General features: G+C 36.5%; 1 protein-coding gene across 1 annotated transcript in view; it reads left to right on the forward strand.

Moving 5' to 3' along the window:
* The window catches only part of LOC103249307 (receptor-type tyrosine-protein phosphatase kappa-like), a 308,462-nt gene extending 290,833 nt beyond the window's left edge, over window positions 1–17,629 (forward strand). The window contains exons 8-9 of the mRNA XM_021707499.1: window positions 16,431–16,724; window positions 17,562–17,629. Coding sequence (XP_021563174.1) covers window positions 16,431–16,724; window positions 17,562–17,629 — 362 coding nt within the window. The remainder of the gene's footprint in view (window positions 1–16,430; window positions 16,725–17,561) is intronic.
* Window positions 17,630–17,840: the final 211 nt, after the last annotated feature.

Below are 17,840 nucleotides of genomic sequence, written 5' to 3' on the forward strand. Positions count from 1 at the left end.
AAAAAAAAAAAAAAAAGAATACTCTGAAGGTGACTGAAATTTAAACATGTAAGAATAAATACAAATCTCTATTTTTTGAATTGGAGTCTCACTGTTGCCCGGACTGGAGTGCAGTAGCATACTCATGGCCACCGCAGCCTTGACCTACTAGGCTCAGGCAATCCTTCTGCCTAAGTCTTCCAAGTAGCTGGAACTACAGGCATGTGCCTCCACGCCTGGCTAATTTTTTTATTTATTGTAGAAGCAAAGCCTCGCCAAGTTGCTCAGGCTGGTCTCTAACCCCTGAACTCAGGCAAGTCTCTTGCCTCCGCCTCCCAAAGTGCTGAGATTACAGGTGTGAGCCACCATTCTTGGCTAAATACACAATTTTTTAAAATAAACAAATTCTGGGGTGCTCCCCTTCGTATTTTCATTGCCAAACACAGTTTCTATCCTTTCTTCCACCGTTTTTAAATTCTCCTAACTCATAAAGGTGACTGTTGAGATGGTGGAGTGATTACCTGTTTATGGCAGCTCTAGACTTGAGGGAACTAAACAAGGAGTTAATGGCTTCCCTAGTTTTACTGCTGACTTGATTGTTATTCTTGGAATCAACTGAATGTTCTTTGCTTGAAGTGCTCTGAACAATTTGAGCTCTGAGGAAGCTGAAATGAGGTATTAAACGACCATAAGAGAAATCTTCTGTATTTATTAGCTTATGACTCATTCAGAGGGATTCATAATTTTCATCATAACATGTGGTCTGCTGCCATGTGGATTGTGGTACTGAACGAGGCTTTTGTGAAGTTATTAAGTTTTCAGAATAATTCATAATTCCGAGCCAACGCATTGCATGGATATTAATGAAAAAGAGAGTCAGTTTTGGACAAAATGAGATACAAACTTGTAATTACCTTACAACTTAATTACATGGGCTAAAAAGCAAATAAACGTCCCTTCTTAAAATCCCTTCACCTTTGCATCCGCCCTAAATGCGAATCTAACCTGTTTTTAGGTTCTGCTGACAGATCAAAACACTGTGCTGCTGCTGTGCCTTCTTATTTCAGACAGATTATAAAGTTATTGCAGCAGTGTTTTCAAATCAAGGTGAATAAAGTGCCATGGTAATGCATAGGATATAAAATTCAGTATGCAAAATTTGCAGTTTCATTGCTAAAATGATTCTTCTTGTTTCAGCACTTTAGACACCAGAAAAGAGCCATGCCGTAGACATGAGATACTATAATTCCACAGATCCTGCAGTTTAAAAAAATGAATATATCTCACACAGGAATTTGAGAGACACAATAGTTGTGAAATGTGAAGAGTGGCGTAGTGAGCTTCAGAATTTTCTCCTACCCGGAACTAAGTTTTCATTCAAGAAATATACATATACACATGTATTCTAGTATTAGTACCATTAACTATTTTGATGTCATTTTATTGGTATTGTATTTTCAAATTACTTTTAAAATATATAAATCAGAAAGTTTTTCTCACTTGGAAAATGCTCTTTAAAACATTTTAATTGACCTGATTGGACTAAAAGACAAAAAAGAATTATTGCTAGGTTTGGAGCTGTGCCAATTTGTTTTGTATTTATATATTATTTTACAAGCTGGATAAATCATTTGACGCCACTTGGTCACTAAACAATTGCTTAGAAAGTATTCTTTCGTTCCAGTCAACTAACTACTGTAATTAAATAAGTAAGAATTTGTGGGTAATGTCAGAGCAATTGGCTAGCTACATGGTTCAAAGTATGAGGTGTTGAATTTTACTTTTTTGAGGACTTAATTTTAGCATGTGAAAATAAAATAAATAAATAAAAGTTTTACTGTTGTCATCTCCACATGTTGGTTCTCACACTGAATTTGTAGTACACATTTTCTTGTATGGAAGAGGCAGAATTTAAGTTGATTTTTTTCTTACAATGGCATGGGATAACTTTTTCTTCAGGGCGTTGTTGAGGCAGTCACTCAGTCTATGACAGTAGTGTTGAACTTTGTCAGGCACAGCAAGAAATACTGAGAATATAATGAGGAAACGTTTTATGGGTACATTGTAGATTTTATTGGAAGACGGAGATAATAGAAAATGCTAACTCATGGTATTATGATGAGGGACTCCCCCCCAAAATCCCTGGGATTATTTTTTGGAGAGTGAGCCCCTTATGGTACAGACTCCCCTGTTATGTAAGTGTTCTAGGAACCCATAAATTAGTATTATTGTGAGAGGCTTCATTCAGTTTCAGTGATTTTTTTTTTTTTTGGAGATTCTTTCAATGTGTTTGTCAATTTCACAATAGGAAATTTACCAGTGCCCCTATCCGCAGCACCCTGAGTGTTCAGCAATTTTTGACCCAAAACGCATTACCACCATGTCCCACCCTCCCTATTCATCTGATCTCACCCCAAGCGACATTATTTTTTGTTTGTTTCCCTGATGAAAAAAGTTCTCAAAGGGAAACATTTTACTGATGTGGAAGAGGTGAAACAAAAAACGGCAGAAGCACTAAAAGTCATCAAAGTTGATGGGTTCAAAAACTGAGCAGTGGCAAAAGTGTCTCAATAGGTATGTTGCATCAAATGGAGAGCATTTTGAATGTGACTGAATTTTAAACGTGTAAGAATATAAATGTAATTTTTAATAAATAAATTCCAGGTTTTTGGGTTCCCCCCTCATACAGTACCCCCAATCACTGCTATTAGCTTTTTGGATATTTTCTTCTAGTGTTGGTGGTTGCTAATTTTTCCCCCCTAGGGATATGCTTTTTACTTTTTAAAGTAAAAACTAATAATCTTCATAGCTTGCATTCTTAAGGCTTGTGTTGAATTCTATTGAATAGATATACCATGATTTCCTTCTCTATTTTTTATTGTTGAGTATTTTGATTATGTTTTTGCTCTTCTAAACAAAGATTGACAATGTCTTATAAATTCCCCAAAGTAGGATTACTTTGATTTATGACCACATATTTCTTTCTTACTATATATTAGTTGATTGTTTTCCAAAAACATTGCTATACATTCACATCCCTATGAGCAAGATGTATACTCATGTGCCCAGTTCCCTGTGCTTCCTTGGCCATGGTCAAGCCTGTGTGAATAAATGATCACTTGTGCAGGGCTTGCATCTCTCCCCCCAAAATTCTGCTCCATTATCCTTTTGAGAAATGGAGTTGCAGGTGATATCACTTGAGGTAAGCATGAGTGGTGAATTAATAATTTTCTTTGTTGTTGAGGTCTTTTTCCAGTGGAGCCTATTGGTTTAAAAGGTCCCCCAATTTTTTTTGTTTTCATCTTTATTAAGCTATAATTGACAAATGAAAACTAAGTTGCACAATGTGATCTTTTAATATATGTATATGTTTGAAATGATTATCAAGTTTGTTAATATGTTAATTAACCTCCGTCACGTTACATGTAATTTTTTTGTGATAAGAACATTTAGTACCTATTCTCTTAGAAGTTTTCAAGTATACAATACATTATTATTAACAATGGTCACCATGCTTTGCAATATAGCTCTCCAGAAGTTATTATCCTATCTAACTGATACTTTGTACCTTTGAACAACATTCCCCATTTCCCACTACCTCACCCCCATCCCCAACCCTTAGTAACCACCGTTCACCTCTCTGCTTTCATTTTTGTAGAGACCACATAGAAGTGAGATCGTGTGGTATTTGTCTCTGTGTCTGGCTTTTGAACAACTGCCCTCAGTGGTGAGCCACTGGCAAGGGATGAAGAAACTCTGTTTAGCTGGACATAACTATAGTGATAAAAATTCATAGTATAGACAACCATGTGATATTTCATGAAATGAGAGCTTTATTGTACTCAATTGAAATTCTTTTTTTTTTTAATTTTCAACTAAAGTTTTCTACCTACTTACCACTGTGAAGTCATGTATGCTTTTCCCAAGGTTCTCAGAAGTGATGAGGGTGTGAAATGCTGTGAGTACAAGCAGTGGGACACAGTGCATACTCTTTCTGTTATTCCTTATAACTATTAGGGAACACCCATCTATTTGTTGTAGAGATGATAATAGATAATATTGGCTCTTTCTGGTGGATAATTGTGTAGCTGCTGGCATGGGAGCTTTAGGGTGGGTAGCATCCATACTTTGTGATGTCTTAGCATAAACTTTATTTGACCAGTGCAAGTTTATAAACTACCTGCCACCTGAATGATATAATTTGAAAAAGGCATCCATCAATTGGGTTGATGAATTTAAAAAGGGATTTTAATGTAATGTAAAAATCATTTAACTTAATTCATAAATATGTAAATAAAAGAAGTAATTTATATGAAAGGAAATTTATAGAATTTGTGGAGTATTATGTTAATCTGAGCTAAAATTATGAGGTATTTGGCTGCCTAAGGAGGCAGTCCCTTGTTGAGACTGAAAATCTGAAGTATCTCGAAAGAATTCTCATAAATATTTCTAGGTTAGAGCTTATAAACTGGAGGTACAAGAGAAACTTTAAATAAACGTAAAATTCTTTAAATATACACTTAATATTTTAAGATCTTAGGAAAAAGGAAACAAATTATGTCATCACATGTATGATATTGTTCAAATAAAATGCTTCTAATTATTCGAATTATCTAATTATAAATAACCTGCTTTCTATTTCTTATGGGAACAAAGTTTATCTTCCTATTCGCCAGTGCTTTGTTTTTTTTTTTAAGACAGGGTCTTCTTCTGTCACCCAGGCAGGAGTGAAGTGCGTAGTGTGATCATAGCTCATTACAGTCTGGAAGTTCTGTGCTCAAGTAATTCTGCCACCTCAGCCCCTGAGTGGCTGGACTACAGGAGCTCACCACCATGTCTAGAGTCAAGATCTCGCTATGTTACTCAGGCCGCTCTTGAATTTCTGGGCTCAAGGGATCGTCCTGTCTCTACTTCTCATAGTGCTGGGATTGCAGGTGTGAGCCACCCTGCCCAGCCCGTGATATTTTAAATTTCTTGAAACCCACAAGTACCATTACGTTATGTTACCCTGTAGAGATGTATCTTGTTTTTTTTTGGGAGGGGGGGTTGAGTTGGAGTCTCACTCTGTCGCCCAGACTGGAGTGCAGTGGCCGCTCCCGGCCACCGCAGCCTCGACCTGCTGGGCTCCAGCGATCCTTCCGCCTCAGCCTTCCAAGTAGCTGGAACTGCAGGCGCACACTACCACACCCAGCTGATTTTTTGATTTATTGTAGAGATGAGGTCTCGCCAAGTTGCCCAGGCGGGTCTTGAACCCACGGGCTCAGGCAATCCACTCAAAGCGCAGGATTACAGGCTGAGCCACCAAGCCCGGCTGAGATGTATCTTAAAATTATTTAAACATTATTTTAGGGTAGCTGAGAAAATAAATACCTGAATAATATGGCATAATGATGTTATTCTTTCTTTACTCAGCCTCTCTCATGTCTGATGGGGAAGAAAAACAAGGAACATGAAATCATGAATTTGCTATTTAACAGGAAGCAGAGCCAAACCAAAATTTCAGTGAGGGGAATAATAAAGATGTATAATAAAACTGACTTTGAAGTGATTCCTTCATTTAAGTAAATAAGTGGTAGCAAAGAAAAAAATTGATGTACAAGGCAAGCAATTCTAAGTATTCTGCTGGATTTTAGAGATGGTAGGGAAACATCAACCACTGTGGCCATTTTATATAATAGTTTTCATCCTATTATTTCCTTTACCTCAAATAGTTTTATTTAAAAGATAATGCAATACGTTGGCTCTCTAATAATCTCTGCTGCTCTGAACCTCACTCAGAAACTTTCTTGGTGAACTATTTCTGCTCACAAGCTTCCTACCAACTGGAAAAGAGGTGGAACTGAGTTGTCTCCCTGGAGGGAGGATGAGGTCGTGGTCTATGTCGGGGCGAGGCTGAAAAACGTCCTCAAATAGATCAAGTCCTATTCCCTGGAACCTGAGAATGCTACCTTCTGTGGAAAAAAATGATGTTTGTAGACGCGCTCAAAGGTATTGACATGGGAGAGTATCCTGGGTTATCTGTGTGAGCCCCAAATACAATCACAAGTGTCCGTGTAAGTAGCAGGAAGAGGGAGATTTGACTACACACAGCAGAGGAGAGGGCAATGTGAGCAAACGAGACAGGGATTTGGAGGGATGTGACCACAAGACAAGAAATACCAGCTGCCACTCAAAGTTGAGGCAAGAAATGGATTTTTTTTTTTCTAGAGCATTTGAAGGAAGTATGACCTCTGACACCTTGATTTTGATGGAGTGATACTGATTCTTGATTTCTGGTGTCTGGAACTGTGAGAAATTTTGTTGTTTTAAGACCAAGTTTAAGGCAATTTGTTCCAGTAGCCCTAGGAGACTAATGCAATATCATTGCTGCCTCCTACAGTGGGAGGTTTAATCTGAGAATATCTTATGTCAAGGCCTTATCAACAAATAAAACAATTAGGAAGAAGATAGGACTGAGAGGTGTTTAATTTATTTATTTGGAAAGATGCAGGTAAGGGCTGTTTGCTTTGGCATTTACTTTGTGACTTTTTCTGGATTTGTGACTTCTATTTCTGATCCTGCATTTTATTAACTGAATTTTGATAAGTGATGCATTTTTGTAAAGTAGCATTATAATAGGAATGATTGGATGAGAATATACTTTCATAATGATTTCCTTGATTTCAAGACACTTAAAGTTATTTGAAATATAAAAACAAATACAACATTTTGAATATATAATAGAGGTTTTATGACAGGTTCCATTCTAGCATAATGAATGTAAGTTATTAATTGAAAGTTAATTGGTAACATCGGCGAAGTTTATCTTATATTTCAGGGATTGCATGCTTCAGTTGATACCTAGTGTACAGTTGGGATTTATTCGCACCACACCTCTGGGTCTGGTGGTCTATTAAGTTATGAAGAATATTAATATTGCTGCAGAACAATTACTTGTTCATTTGCGAACTGATTAAAATTCATGCATAATTTACTGAAATGAATAGAGATTTTTATAAACAAGCCTCCTTGTACTCAGGGGCCTAAAAACAAAATATGTATGCTAATATAAGACTAATATAAGACTTTTTACCTCTCACATAAAAATTTAATATGTAGTGGTATATTATTCTCATTTCTTATAATGTTGTTAATCAGTGTATATGCTTTTAAGCCTCTCTTGATTTGCCATATTTCCAAATTTGAACGATTCCTTTGATTGTTGGACGGCGTTGTTTTTTGTGCTTTTGTTTTATCTTGCTTTGTTTTGAGTTTTTTTGCCTGACCATAGCAAGTGAGATGTAAAACTGGTCAGAGTGAATTGCAGTCCTTCTTCCAACCAGGAGCCTGAGTAAATCAAACCCATTTCTTCATATTTTTATATATTTTAATTTATTTGTATATTTTATTACATATATTTTACTTAAAGTGTTTTGAGTTTGACATTCAGCCAAAGGGTAGTGTTAGTCAAATGAATACTAGCGTCACCATGTGAAAGACAGGATAGTCAGAGTAAACGGTGGAAGCATGGTTGAGTGAACATTATACTATATATTGCTATGGTAATTTAATTCAACTAAGAAAAGTAATACATGGATAACATATCTTAAAATGTGTATACATTTCTTGGCACCCCCTGTATTATATGTATGTATGTGTGTATATCCATACATATGTGTGTATATATATGTTTGTGTGTGTATATACACACCGTAACCATAACCCTAACCCTAACTCTATCTTAATATTTAACATTAGTGTTAAATATTTATTTTTAGTTTAAAATGTGTATATTTTATGACAAAAACAAAATGAAGCAAAATAGCATAATGTAGGGCTTGTTGATACATTTAGAAATTTAGATTTCTTAAAACCTCTTCAAATAATGCCTAGTACACAAATTAAGGAGTTATAAGTGAACAAGTTAAATTAAATACTTGACATTACTTAGTTATTGCTATGTATGCATTTTTGTAAGTAGATTTCCTGATGGCAAATTGTTTCTTTTACATCTCACTTCCTTAAAGATAAAAATGATAGAAGAAATATTATGCTTTATCCTTTCACTTGGTTCTTTCACTTGCTTCTTATATTACGTGTAAGTGTAGCTTTTTTCTCCCTTCCCCTCCCATGTTCTACTCCCCTCTTAGTTTTCTCCTCATTTTCTGTGCAAGTACATGCAGAGTTTGATTGGTGAGATTCATCACTCTGATATACACACATAAGTTCAGGTTTCAGAATATCTATACATTTATAGATTAACCAAAGTTTGTGGTTTTTAATTCATTTGGCATATTGTTCCTGTTTTGTTTTGTTTGTTTGTTTAAATCATGTTGAGTATGAGGTTTCTTCAGGTCATTGCTGAGCTGTAAAATGAGTAGGGCATTGCTGCTCTGGGGTAGATCCCCAATGAGTTGTGAATTTAGCATTTTTTTCATACTTACATTAGTCAGTATATGAGCCATCTGGAGTGAAAACAAACACTGCCCATACGAGGCAACTTAGTTTGCTTACAAAGTACAGACTGCTACTTAAAATAGATGCAGCATTTAGATAGTCTGGGAAGACATTTGCATTTTTTCTGTAATGTTCATTTCTGCATTCATTTTTATTTTAGTTTAGGGTGTAGGGTATATATCAATTTTCTCTTTATCCTTGTCTACACTAAACCTTTGTATCTGAATATGACAGTTGTGAGACTAATTGATTCAGTTTCATGGTATGAAGTGTATACCTCTGTCTTACTTTAGCTAAGTGAAAATTCTAAACGATTTTGGTTTTATTTAACTTTTTGCTTTTGAGAATATCTTCTCTGTTGATTTCAGTTGTGAAACTGCAAAAGTTCACTTGCTATGCAATTTTGACAACATATTTTTGAAGCAATTTGCAAACCATTAGGAATGGATTTTGTGATTAAACTTTATGAGTCAGGTGTTAAGAACTACTTTTCTGTAGAAATAGCAATAATTATAAATATATATAGTTTATATACCGTATGTTATCTTGTTTGATTGAAGTTTTTATTTTCATTTTAAACGTGACTGTAGTGAATTACAAGGCCATATGGTTCTTTTTTTTTTTTCCTAAAATCTCTTGATTTTGTAAATATATATTTTATTTTAAAGATATGTGGTACAATTCAGAGTTAGGTGTACAAGTGGACATCGGACAAGTAAAGTTAGAGCCATATCGTTCTATAGATAATTAGTTTAAAAGTTACTGCCATAATGATCCATGATCATTGAGCGGAGTAGCGTATATTCATCGAGTGATTTGGGATAGAAAAACAATGATGTTGTATTCATTATTTTTTATCACAGTATTCTGCTTTTTTCTTTAACATAATGAGTTCATTGGTTTATTGTTATTATGGTTCTCCCACTATAGTATATGGATACCCATGTGTAGAACAGCCTAGCAACTAATAGCTACTCAATAAGTATTTGTCGTATGAATTTGGAATAAATATTCTTGAAAATGACTGTAGCCTGTATAGAAATCTAGACCAGCTAGTCTTATCTATCCCTTATGTTAGGGATGTTTGTAATTCAGGTTTTTAACCCTGAATTAAGGGTTTTAAGCTAGAAATTATACTTTAACACAATCAGTTAAGCAATCCTAGGCTGCTGCTGAAAATTCTTTTTTCATTTAAGCCTGCATAAGAAGATAAAACCTGTCTACAGAATTTTTTTTTGTTTTTGTTTTTGCACTGTATCTTTTCCATGGGATGCATGGCCATTAAAACAGAAATTCCAATGTGAAAGATCTTGGTTGTGTGTTCTTAACCTCCCTCTCTTTGTGTCTTCTCCAGGTTACCGCTACCTGGAGTGGGTTGGAATAAGGGAACATTGTGGTTACATTGAATAGTTTTGTTATATGTATTTACTCCAACTCTAAAAAATTAAATCAATTTTTGAGCAAGTAGTACTTTATAAAGATGAGTATTTTCCTTTGAAGTCTTACTTTCCTGAGAAGTATGAGATGTACTCCATAAATTCAAAGAAAACCTCACCTGATCACAATGTACTAATTGGAACTTTGCGACTTAGTCTTCCCTGTGGACAGACCATCTGGACAGAGCCAGAGCAGTGTTATCTTTCATAAAGTCCAGTTTTTCATTTCAGCTACATTTTTGTTAAGAAATAAAAAAGTGCTCTAATACCATCATTCATTATTTCTATACGTTCAAACAATGAAATGACATTCCCAAAGTTTCTTTCAAGCAAAATATCTTTGTTAAATGTATTTTTTATCTATCCATGTATCCATTTATCTGATTCATGGGATACACATGCATATTTGCTCCATATGCATATTGTGTAGTGGTGGGGATTAGGTCTCACGTTTCCCAGATAGTGAACATTGTACCCCATAGGTAGTTTCTGAACCCTGATCTCCCTTCCCAGTCCCCACTTACTGGTGATTCCAGGGTCTATTATTTTCCCCTTGTGACGGTTTAGCTCCCATATATGAGTGAGGACATGCTGTTTGGTTTTCTGTTTCTGAGTCGGTTTACTTGTGATGATAATCTTCAGGTCCATCCATGTTACTGCAAAGGACATGATTTCATTCTTTTTTTATGGCTGCATAATATTCCATGGTGCATATATACCACATTTTCATTATCCACTGGTGAGTTAATAAGCAGTTCGTTTGACTCCACATCTTTACAATTGTAAATTGTGCAGTGATGAACATGAAGGTGCAGGTATCTTTGTTACATATTGACCGCTGTTCCTTAGGGTAGATGCCGGATCAAATGGTAGATCCACTTTTAGTTTTCCGCGTGATCTCCACACCACTTTCCATAGAGGTTGTACTAATTTGTGCTCCCAGCAATAGTGTGGCTGGGCTCGGTGGCTCAGCCTGTAATCCCAGTGCTTTGGGAGGCCGAGGTGAGTGGATAGCCTGAACCCTCGGGTTCAAGACCCGCCCAAGCACCTTGGTGAGACCTCATCTTTACAATAAATCAAAAAATTAGCAGGGCCTGGTGTGCACCCCTGTAGTTCCAGCTACTTGGAAGGCTGAGCGGAAGGATTGCCGGAGTCCAGCAGGTCGAGGCTGTGGTGGCCGGGAGCGTGCCACTACCCTCTAGCCTGGGCGACGGAGTGAGACTCCAACTCCAAAACAGCAACAACAGCAAACAATAGTGTATAAGTGTTCCCTTTTCTTTGCATCCCCACCAGTATCTATTTTTTTTTGATTATCTAATAACGGGCATTCTGACTGGTATAAGGTGGTGTTGCATGGTTTGGATTGCATTTCCCTGATGATGAGTGATGCTAAGCATTTTTTTCAATGTTTGTGGGTCATTTGGTATCTTCTTTTGCGTGGTCTGTGCCGTTTGCCCACTCCTTAATGGGGTTATTTGCTTTTGCTTTTTTCTTGCTGCTTTGTTTGAGTTCTTTATAGATTCTGTGTATTTGTCTTTGTCAGCTATGCTTCTATAGTTTGTGAATATCTTCTATACTGTAGGTTGCCTATTTGCTCTGGTAATTATTTCTTTTGCTTTGCAGAAGCTTTATGGTTTAATTAAGTTCCACTTATTTATTTTTGTTTTAGTTGCATTTCCTTTCACTGTTTTTGTTATAATTTTTTTGTCTAGGCTGATGTCCATAAGTGTTTTTCCTAGGTTTTAGTCTAAGAATTTTATGGTTTCAGGTCTGATGTTTAAGTCTTGAATCCAGCATGGGTTAATTTTTGTATATGGGGAGAGATAGGGATCAAGTTTCATTTTTCTACATGTAGCTGTCCAGTTTTCCCAGCACCATTTATTTAATAAGATGTCTTTTCTCCACTGTATGTTTTTGTCTGCTTTTTCAAAGATCAATTGGTTGTAGGTATTTGTGTTTATTTCTCGAGTCTCTATTCGATTCTTTTGGTCCATGTGTCTGCTCTTGTACCAGTACCATGCTATTTTGGTTACTACAGCTATGTAGTAAAATTTGAAGACAGGTAAGGTGATGCCTCCAATCTTACTACTCATTATTGGTCTATTCAGGATTTATATTTCTTTCTGATTCAATACTGGGGGGATTGGATGATTCCAAGAATTTATCCATTTCCTTTAGATTGTCTAGTTTGTTTGCATAGATATGTTCATAATTGTCTTGGATGATCTTTTGAATTTCTGTTGTATTAGTTATAATGTCTCCTCTTCGTTTCTTATTTGAGTTAATTTGATTCTTCTCTCTTCATTTCTTAATTTATCTACCTAGTAGTCTATCAATTTTGTTTATCTTTTCAAATAACCAACTTTTTGTTTCATTGATCCTTTTTATTTTTTCCATTTCAATTTCAGTTAGTTCTGCTGTGCTCTTCATTATTTCTTTCTTTTCTGCTAGCTTTAGGTTTGGTTTGTTTATGTTTTTCTAGTTTCTTGAGGTTTGATGTTAGGTTGTTGATATGTGATCTTTTAGTCTTACTAATATAGGCCTTACATGGTAAAAATTTTCCTCTGAGTACAGCTTTGGCTGTGTCCCAGGTGTTTTGATAACTTGTTTCATTTTTCTTATTCATTTCAAGGAATTTTTTTAATTTTTAATTTTGAAGTTGGGTACAATTCAGGGTTAAGTATACAAATTATTATTATGCAGGTACCCTTGTTGATGAGGTATGCCCCCTCTCCCTCAGCAGAATCCCTGGGGGAGACTCCCCCCACCCCAGCAATTTCCCACTACTGACAATCCTTATCATATATAGTATTACAATAAAATTATTCAAGGTCCACTTATGAGTGAGACCATGTGATGGAATTTTTAAATTCCCTTCTTGATTTCATTGTTTACCTAAGGTTCATTCCGGAGAAAATTGTTTAACTTCTATGTCTTTGTTAGGTTTTACAAGTTCTTCTTGGAGTTAATTTCTAGTTTTATTCCACTGTGTTGTGAGCTGGTGCTTGATGTGATTTATATATTTTTAAAATTTATTGACACTTGATTTGTGGCCTATCATATGGTCTGTCTTAGAGAATGTTCAATGTGCTGATGAGAAAAATGTATATTTTATAGTTTTGGGATGGAATGTTCTGTAGATGTCTATTAGTTCCACTTCCTCTAGAGTACTCTTTAACCATAGTTTTGTTTGTTTGTTTGTTTACTTTCTGTCTTGATGATTTGTCTGTTACTGTCAGTGGAGTGTTGAAGTCCCCCACTATTGCTGTATTGTTGTCTATCTCTTGTTTTTGCAGCATTTATTTTTTAAAGTGTGGAGCTCTGGTGTTAGGCGCACATATATTTTAAATTTACGTCTTCTCTTCGGAGTGATCCCTTTACTATTATATAATGGCCATCTTTATGTTTTATTACTGTTGTTAATGACTACTCCTGCTCATTTTTGGTTTTCGTTTGTATGGAATATTTTTCCCCTACCCTTTTACCTTGAGTCTATAGAAGTCCTTGTTGTGAGTTTAGTGAGTATCTTGAAGGTAGCAGATATTTGGGCGTTTTTTAAAAATCCATTCTGCCAGTCTACATCTTTTTGGTGGTGCATTGAAATGATTTGCATTCAGAGTTAATAATAATATGTAAGGCACTATTCTATTCATCACAGAGGCTGTTATCTGGTTACTTTATTTATTTTCTCTATTGTGTTGGTGTTCTATGAAGCCTGTGAACTTTCTGATTTCCAGTGTTTTTTATTCGTGTATTTTAACCTTTTGTTTCAGTATTTAGAACTCCTTTGAATATTTCTTATAAAGCTAGTCTAGTGGTGAGTAATTCCCTCAATGTTTCATTGTCTGAAAAGAATTTTGTTTCTCCTTCACTTATAAAACTTTATTTTGAGGGATCCAGAATCCTTGACTGACAGTTATTCTGTTTGGGGAGATTGAAGATGAACCCCTGATTTCTTCTGGTTTCTTCTGAGAAGTCTGCTGTTAGTCTGATAGGTTTATCTTTGTCAATTATTTGTTGCTTTTGTCTCACTTGTCTTAAATTTTTTCCTTTACATTAACTTTGCATAGCCAGATGATTTTATGTCTTGGGGCTGACCTTTTTGCAATGACTCTTCTGGGCATTCTTTGGGCTTCTTGTATCTGGCTGTTTAGCTCTCTTGTAATGCCTGGGACGTTTATTTCCATTATTTCCTCAAACAGGTTTTCCAAGCCTGTTGCTTTCTCTTTTTCCTTAGGAACACCCATGATCCTTAGGTTTGGATGTTTTACATACTGCTGCATTTCTTGGAGACTTTATTCTGTTCTCTTGATTCTTTTGTCTTTATGGTTGTCTGATTGTGTTAATTCAGAAGGCTTGTCTTCAAGTTCTGAGATCCTTTCTTCTACTTGTTCTTATCTACTTTTGAAACTTTCCACTGCAGTTTGTACTACCCTAAAATGCTTCTTTCATTTCTAGAATTTCAGCTTTTTTTTTTTTTTTTTAAGATATCTGTCTCTTTGGAGATTCTTTTCATCCACGTCCTAAATAGTTTATTTTTTTATTTCTTTGTGTTGGTTTTCAATTTTCTCCTGAAATTCATTAACCAGTTTTATCATTCAGCCATTTTAATTCTGTGTCTGGAATTGCAAAACTTTCATTTTGGTTAGGGCTCATTGCTAAAGCATTGGTGTGGTCTTTTGGACCTACGGGAGAACTGTTTTTCCATATTGTCAGAATTATTTTTGTGGCTCTTTCTCATTTGGGTAGACAGTTTCTTATTTGAGGTTAGCAAAGGCTGACATAGGCACAGTAGTTATATATCTCCTTGGTGTGGTGAGTTTCTCGATTGCCAGATTTAGCAGCCATGTGCTGTGTACCCGCACTGTTTCACAAGATCCTGAGTGGCTGAAGTGGCTTGTAAAGTGTAACTAGCTTACACTTGAGATCAGGTCTTCACCAAGGCTGAGATATTATATGCAGTGTGGTTAGCTGTACTGCTGACCTCTGGCTGGGGGTAACACTTGTCTGAAAAACCTGGTTATCATGGTGGCTGTAAAATTTCTCCTTGGCGACTATTGCTCCAAGGAAGTGACCAGCCAGCCTAGAGCAAGGATAGAGCTCTGGGAATTTCCCACAATTTCTGCTGTTTTGAACCTTCTAGGGTAGTGCAAGAGAAAGGAGATGTAAAGTACCCTTCAAGGGTGCACTCTTAGCTGCCCCAATGGAGATTAGGAGGGAGTCCCAGGCCACTGGGGTCACTGAAGAGCAGGCCCAGAAGAGTTCACAAGGGGAGTGAGAGGTTACTTTGACAGTGTGTCTTATCTGGCACCTACCTTGGCCTTAGACAATCTGCAATCTTAGTGTCAAGGTGCAGCTGGCCTCTGGGTCTCAGGTGTTCATAGGCAACCTGCCTAGCCAGGAATTGTCTGCACCTGTGGAGTTTGCTTTGGGGACCATTCCCTTACAGTCTTCTTGGAAAGTGGCCGCTGCACAACCTGCAAGAGTTGAGTTCCTGGGAAATGGTGCCTAGTGCTACTAAAGGCTTCTTTCCTGCACCATTCTGTGGCAGAGTATAGCTGTGGGTCAGGTAGTTTCCCATGAACCTGGGGTCCTGCCTGATTCTGGGAGACTTGGTAGGTTCACGGGAAACTACCTGACCCATAGCCATACTCTGCCACAGAGTGGTACACAGCACAGAGCACAGAACTCCCAAATTCACATCACTCACCTTCCTCGCTCTCTGGATGTTGTGGTATACTGCTATGATGCAGGCAAGAGTTCAGCCAGTTCTAGCCTAGGTTGGTGGAAATTTTTCTTCTTCTTTGCTCTAAATGGTTCTTATCACTGTTTTTGAAGACTTGTGGTTCATGCTGCTGGATCTGTTCCTCTCTGGTTGCTGGGGAAATTCTATATCTCCATTACTCTGTAGGAAAAGCTCACTCTAGCTGTCTCATGTCAGCCTCTTAATCCCTGCTAAGCTATCCAAAATTAAATTGCAGTTTATCTTTGACATTATGGCTAATAATGGTTGCATTGCCTTATCACTTGCTACTACCAAAGGCCGGTGATGTATAGTTATTTGTGATTTTTGCCTAAGTGTATATTTCAGTTTGTTACACTGCGAGATGGATGTGTAGAAACAAGTCAGCACCTGGCATCAGCTTCTGAGTTCAGCTTTGTTATGCCTTCCTTTTTTTCTCATGTGTGGGAGTTCTGAAAAAGTAAAAAAGCAAAACATAAAAATACTACTTGGCCATGAATCATGAATGAAGTAAAATGTAAAAGATCAACTCTATTCTGTTAGTAGCTAATTAGAACTGTCTATCTCTAAATATTTCCCTTGTATTTCCCTTGTTTACTGAGCCGTTATCTCCTAGATTGATAGGTTTAAATCGTCATATGCCATCTACAAAATTATTTGCTCTTTAAAAGTACAGTCACTGGACCACTCACGTCTTAGTTTTCTTTTCAGTATTTATCGCGTCCTTTGAAGTAAATTATCCACTAAGCATTTAGGCTTTATGAGACATTAATATACCTATGAACTGAAATGTTTTAGATTTTTCACTAATGAGAGTGCACACTCATCTCTCCTAGAACCTCCAAGGCCCATTGCTCCCCCCCAGCTGCTTGGTGTTGGGCCAACATATTTGCTGATTCAACTGAATGCCAACTCGATCATTGGCGATGGTCCCATTATCCTGAAGGAAGTAGAGTACCGAATGACATCGGGATCCTGGACAGAAACCCATGCGGTCAACGCTCCAACTTATAAATTATGGCATTTAGATCCAGATACTGAATACGAGATCCGTGTCCTACTTACCAGACCTGGAGAAGGAGGAACAGGACTCCCAGGACCTCCACTCATCACCAGAACCAAATGTGCAGGTAAGAAGAATAGCAGACCTTTCTACCTTGTGAAGGACTTTAGCATAAGACCTACAATATCAAACCTACAGTATTAAAAGTTCTCAGTGTTAGGTAGATGATGTAGTTCTAAGAGTGCCAAGGGACTGGGTAAATAATCACCTTGATTATGTCATAATTTGCCTGGTTTAAGAACAGTGTGAGTGCTTCTCTACTATTAATCTATTGTTATGATGAATCTGAAGTCTTTTTTGCATGGTAATTTTGGTGAATCTGCTAGACATTCAGTCCAAAAATCTCTGATAGCTGTTGGGGAAACTATTATTGAGAGCAAAGACCTTTTCCATTCAAGCAAACTCTGAATACCTTTTTACCGGGTGGAAATTCTCTTCCTCAATAATTTTGTTATAGTCAGTATAAAGGCCATATCTCATCATGCAGATAAGTGACTCACTCAGGACAATGGTTTAGTGCGATAACTATTCTATTCAGAAAATTCACTTGTTGAGGATTAGCTCAGCAGCCTGACACCCAGCTATGGAACAGAGACTTTCCTGATATTTTAAAGCCTTGTTAGTCCCCTCCCATTGACTAAGACAGAATGGTGAAAATAATAGCATACAGAGGAAAAAAAGTGAAATTAAAAAATATATATAATCATGCATCCTTGATCCTTGCTGAGCCATGTTATTATAACAAGATAAATTGTTAGATATTAATTAAAAACTACTAAAAATGTTTATTATTTGAGTACATTTTTACTGCAGTGTTTATTATTGAAAATTTTTAGTTTAGTACAGTGTTTAGTTTAAAGTGGCATTTTATATTAATCCAGCCAGCATTATGTTGAAAAATGAGAGCTGAAAACTAAAACTATGAGGATCTGTGAATACATAAATATGTATAAAATGTCTTTTGTTTCTTGAACATCTTTTTATCATTTATAATATTGTTGGGCTACTTACAAAGAATACTGATCTAAGCAAAACGCATTCAGTTCCTTGATATACTGTGATAATTAAATGTTAGTAACCCAGTTAGCAGCACCTATTGAAAGAAGTTCACTAACAGGAAGTTTATCTGCTCAAGCATTAGTTTAAGATTTAGACATTGACTGTCTGATGGTGGAAAACAGCT

The sequence above is a fragment of the Carlito syrichta genome, unplaced genomic scaffold (assembly GCF_000164805.1).
Source record: "Carlito syrichta isolate Samal-C Ts95f unplaced genomic scaffold, Tarsius_syrichta-2.0.1 Scaffold118959, whole genome shotgun sequence".
NCBI classification, from domain to species: domain Eukaryota; kingdom Metazoa; phylum Chordata; class Mammalia; order Primates; family Tarsiidae; genus Carlito; species Carlito syrichta.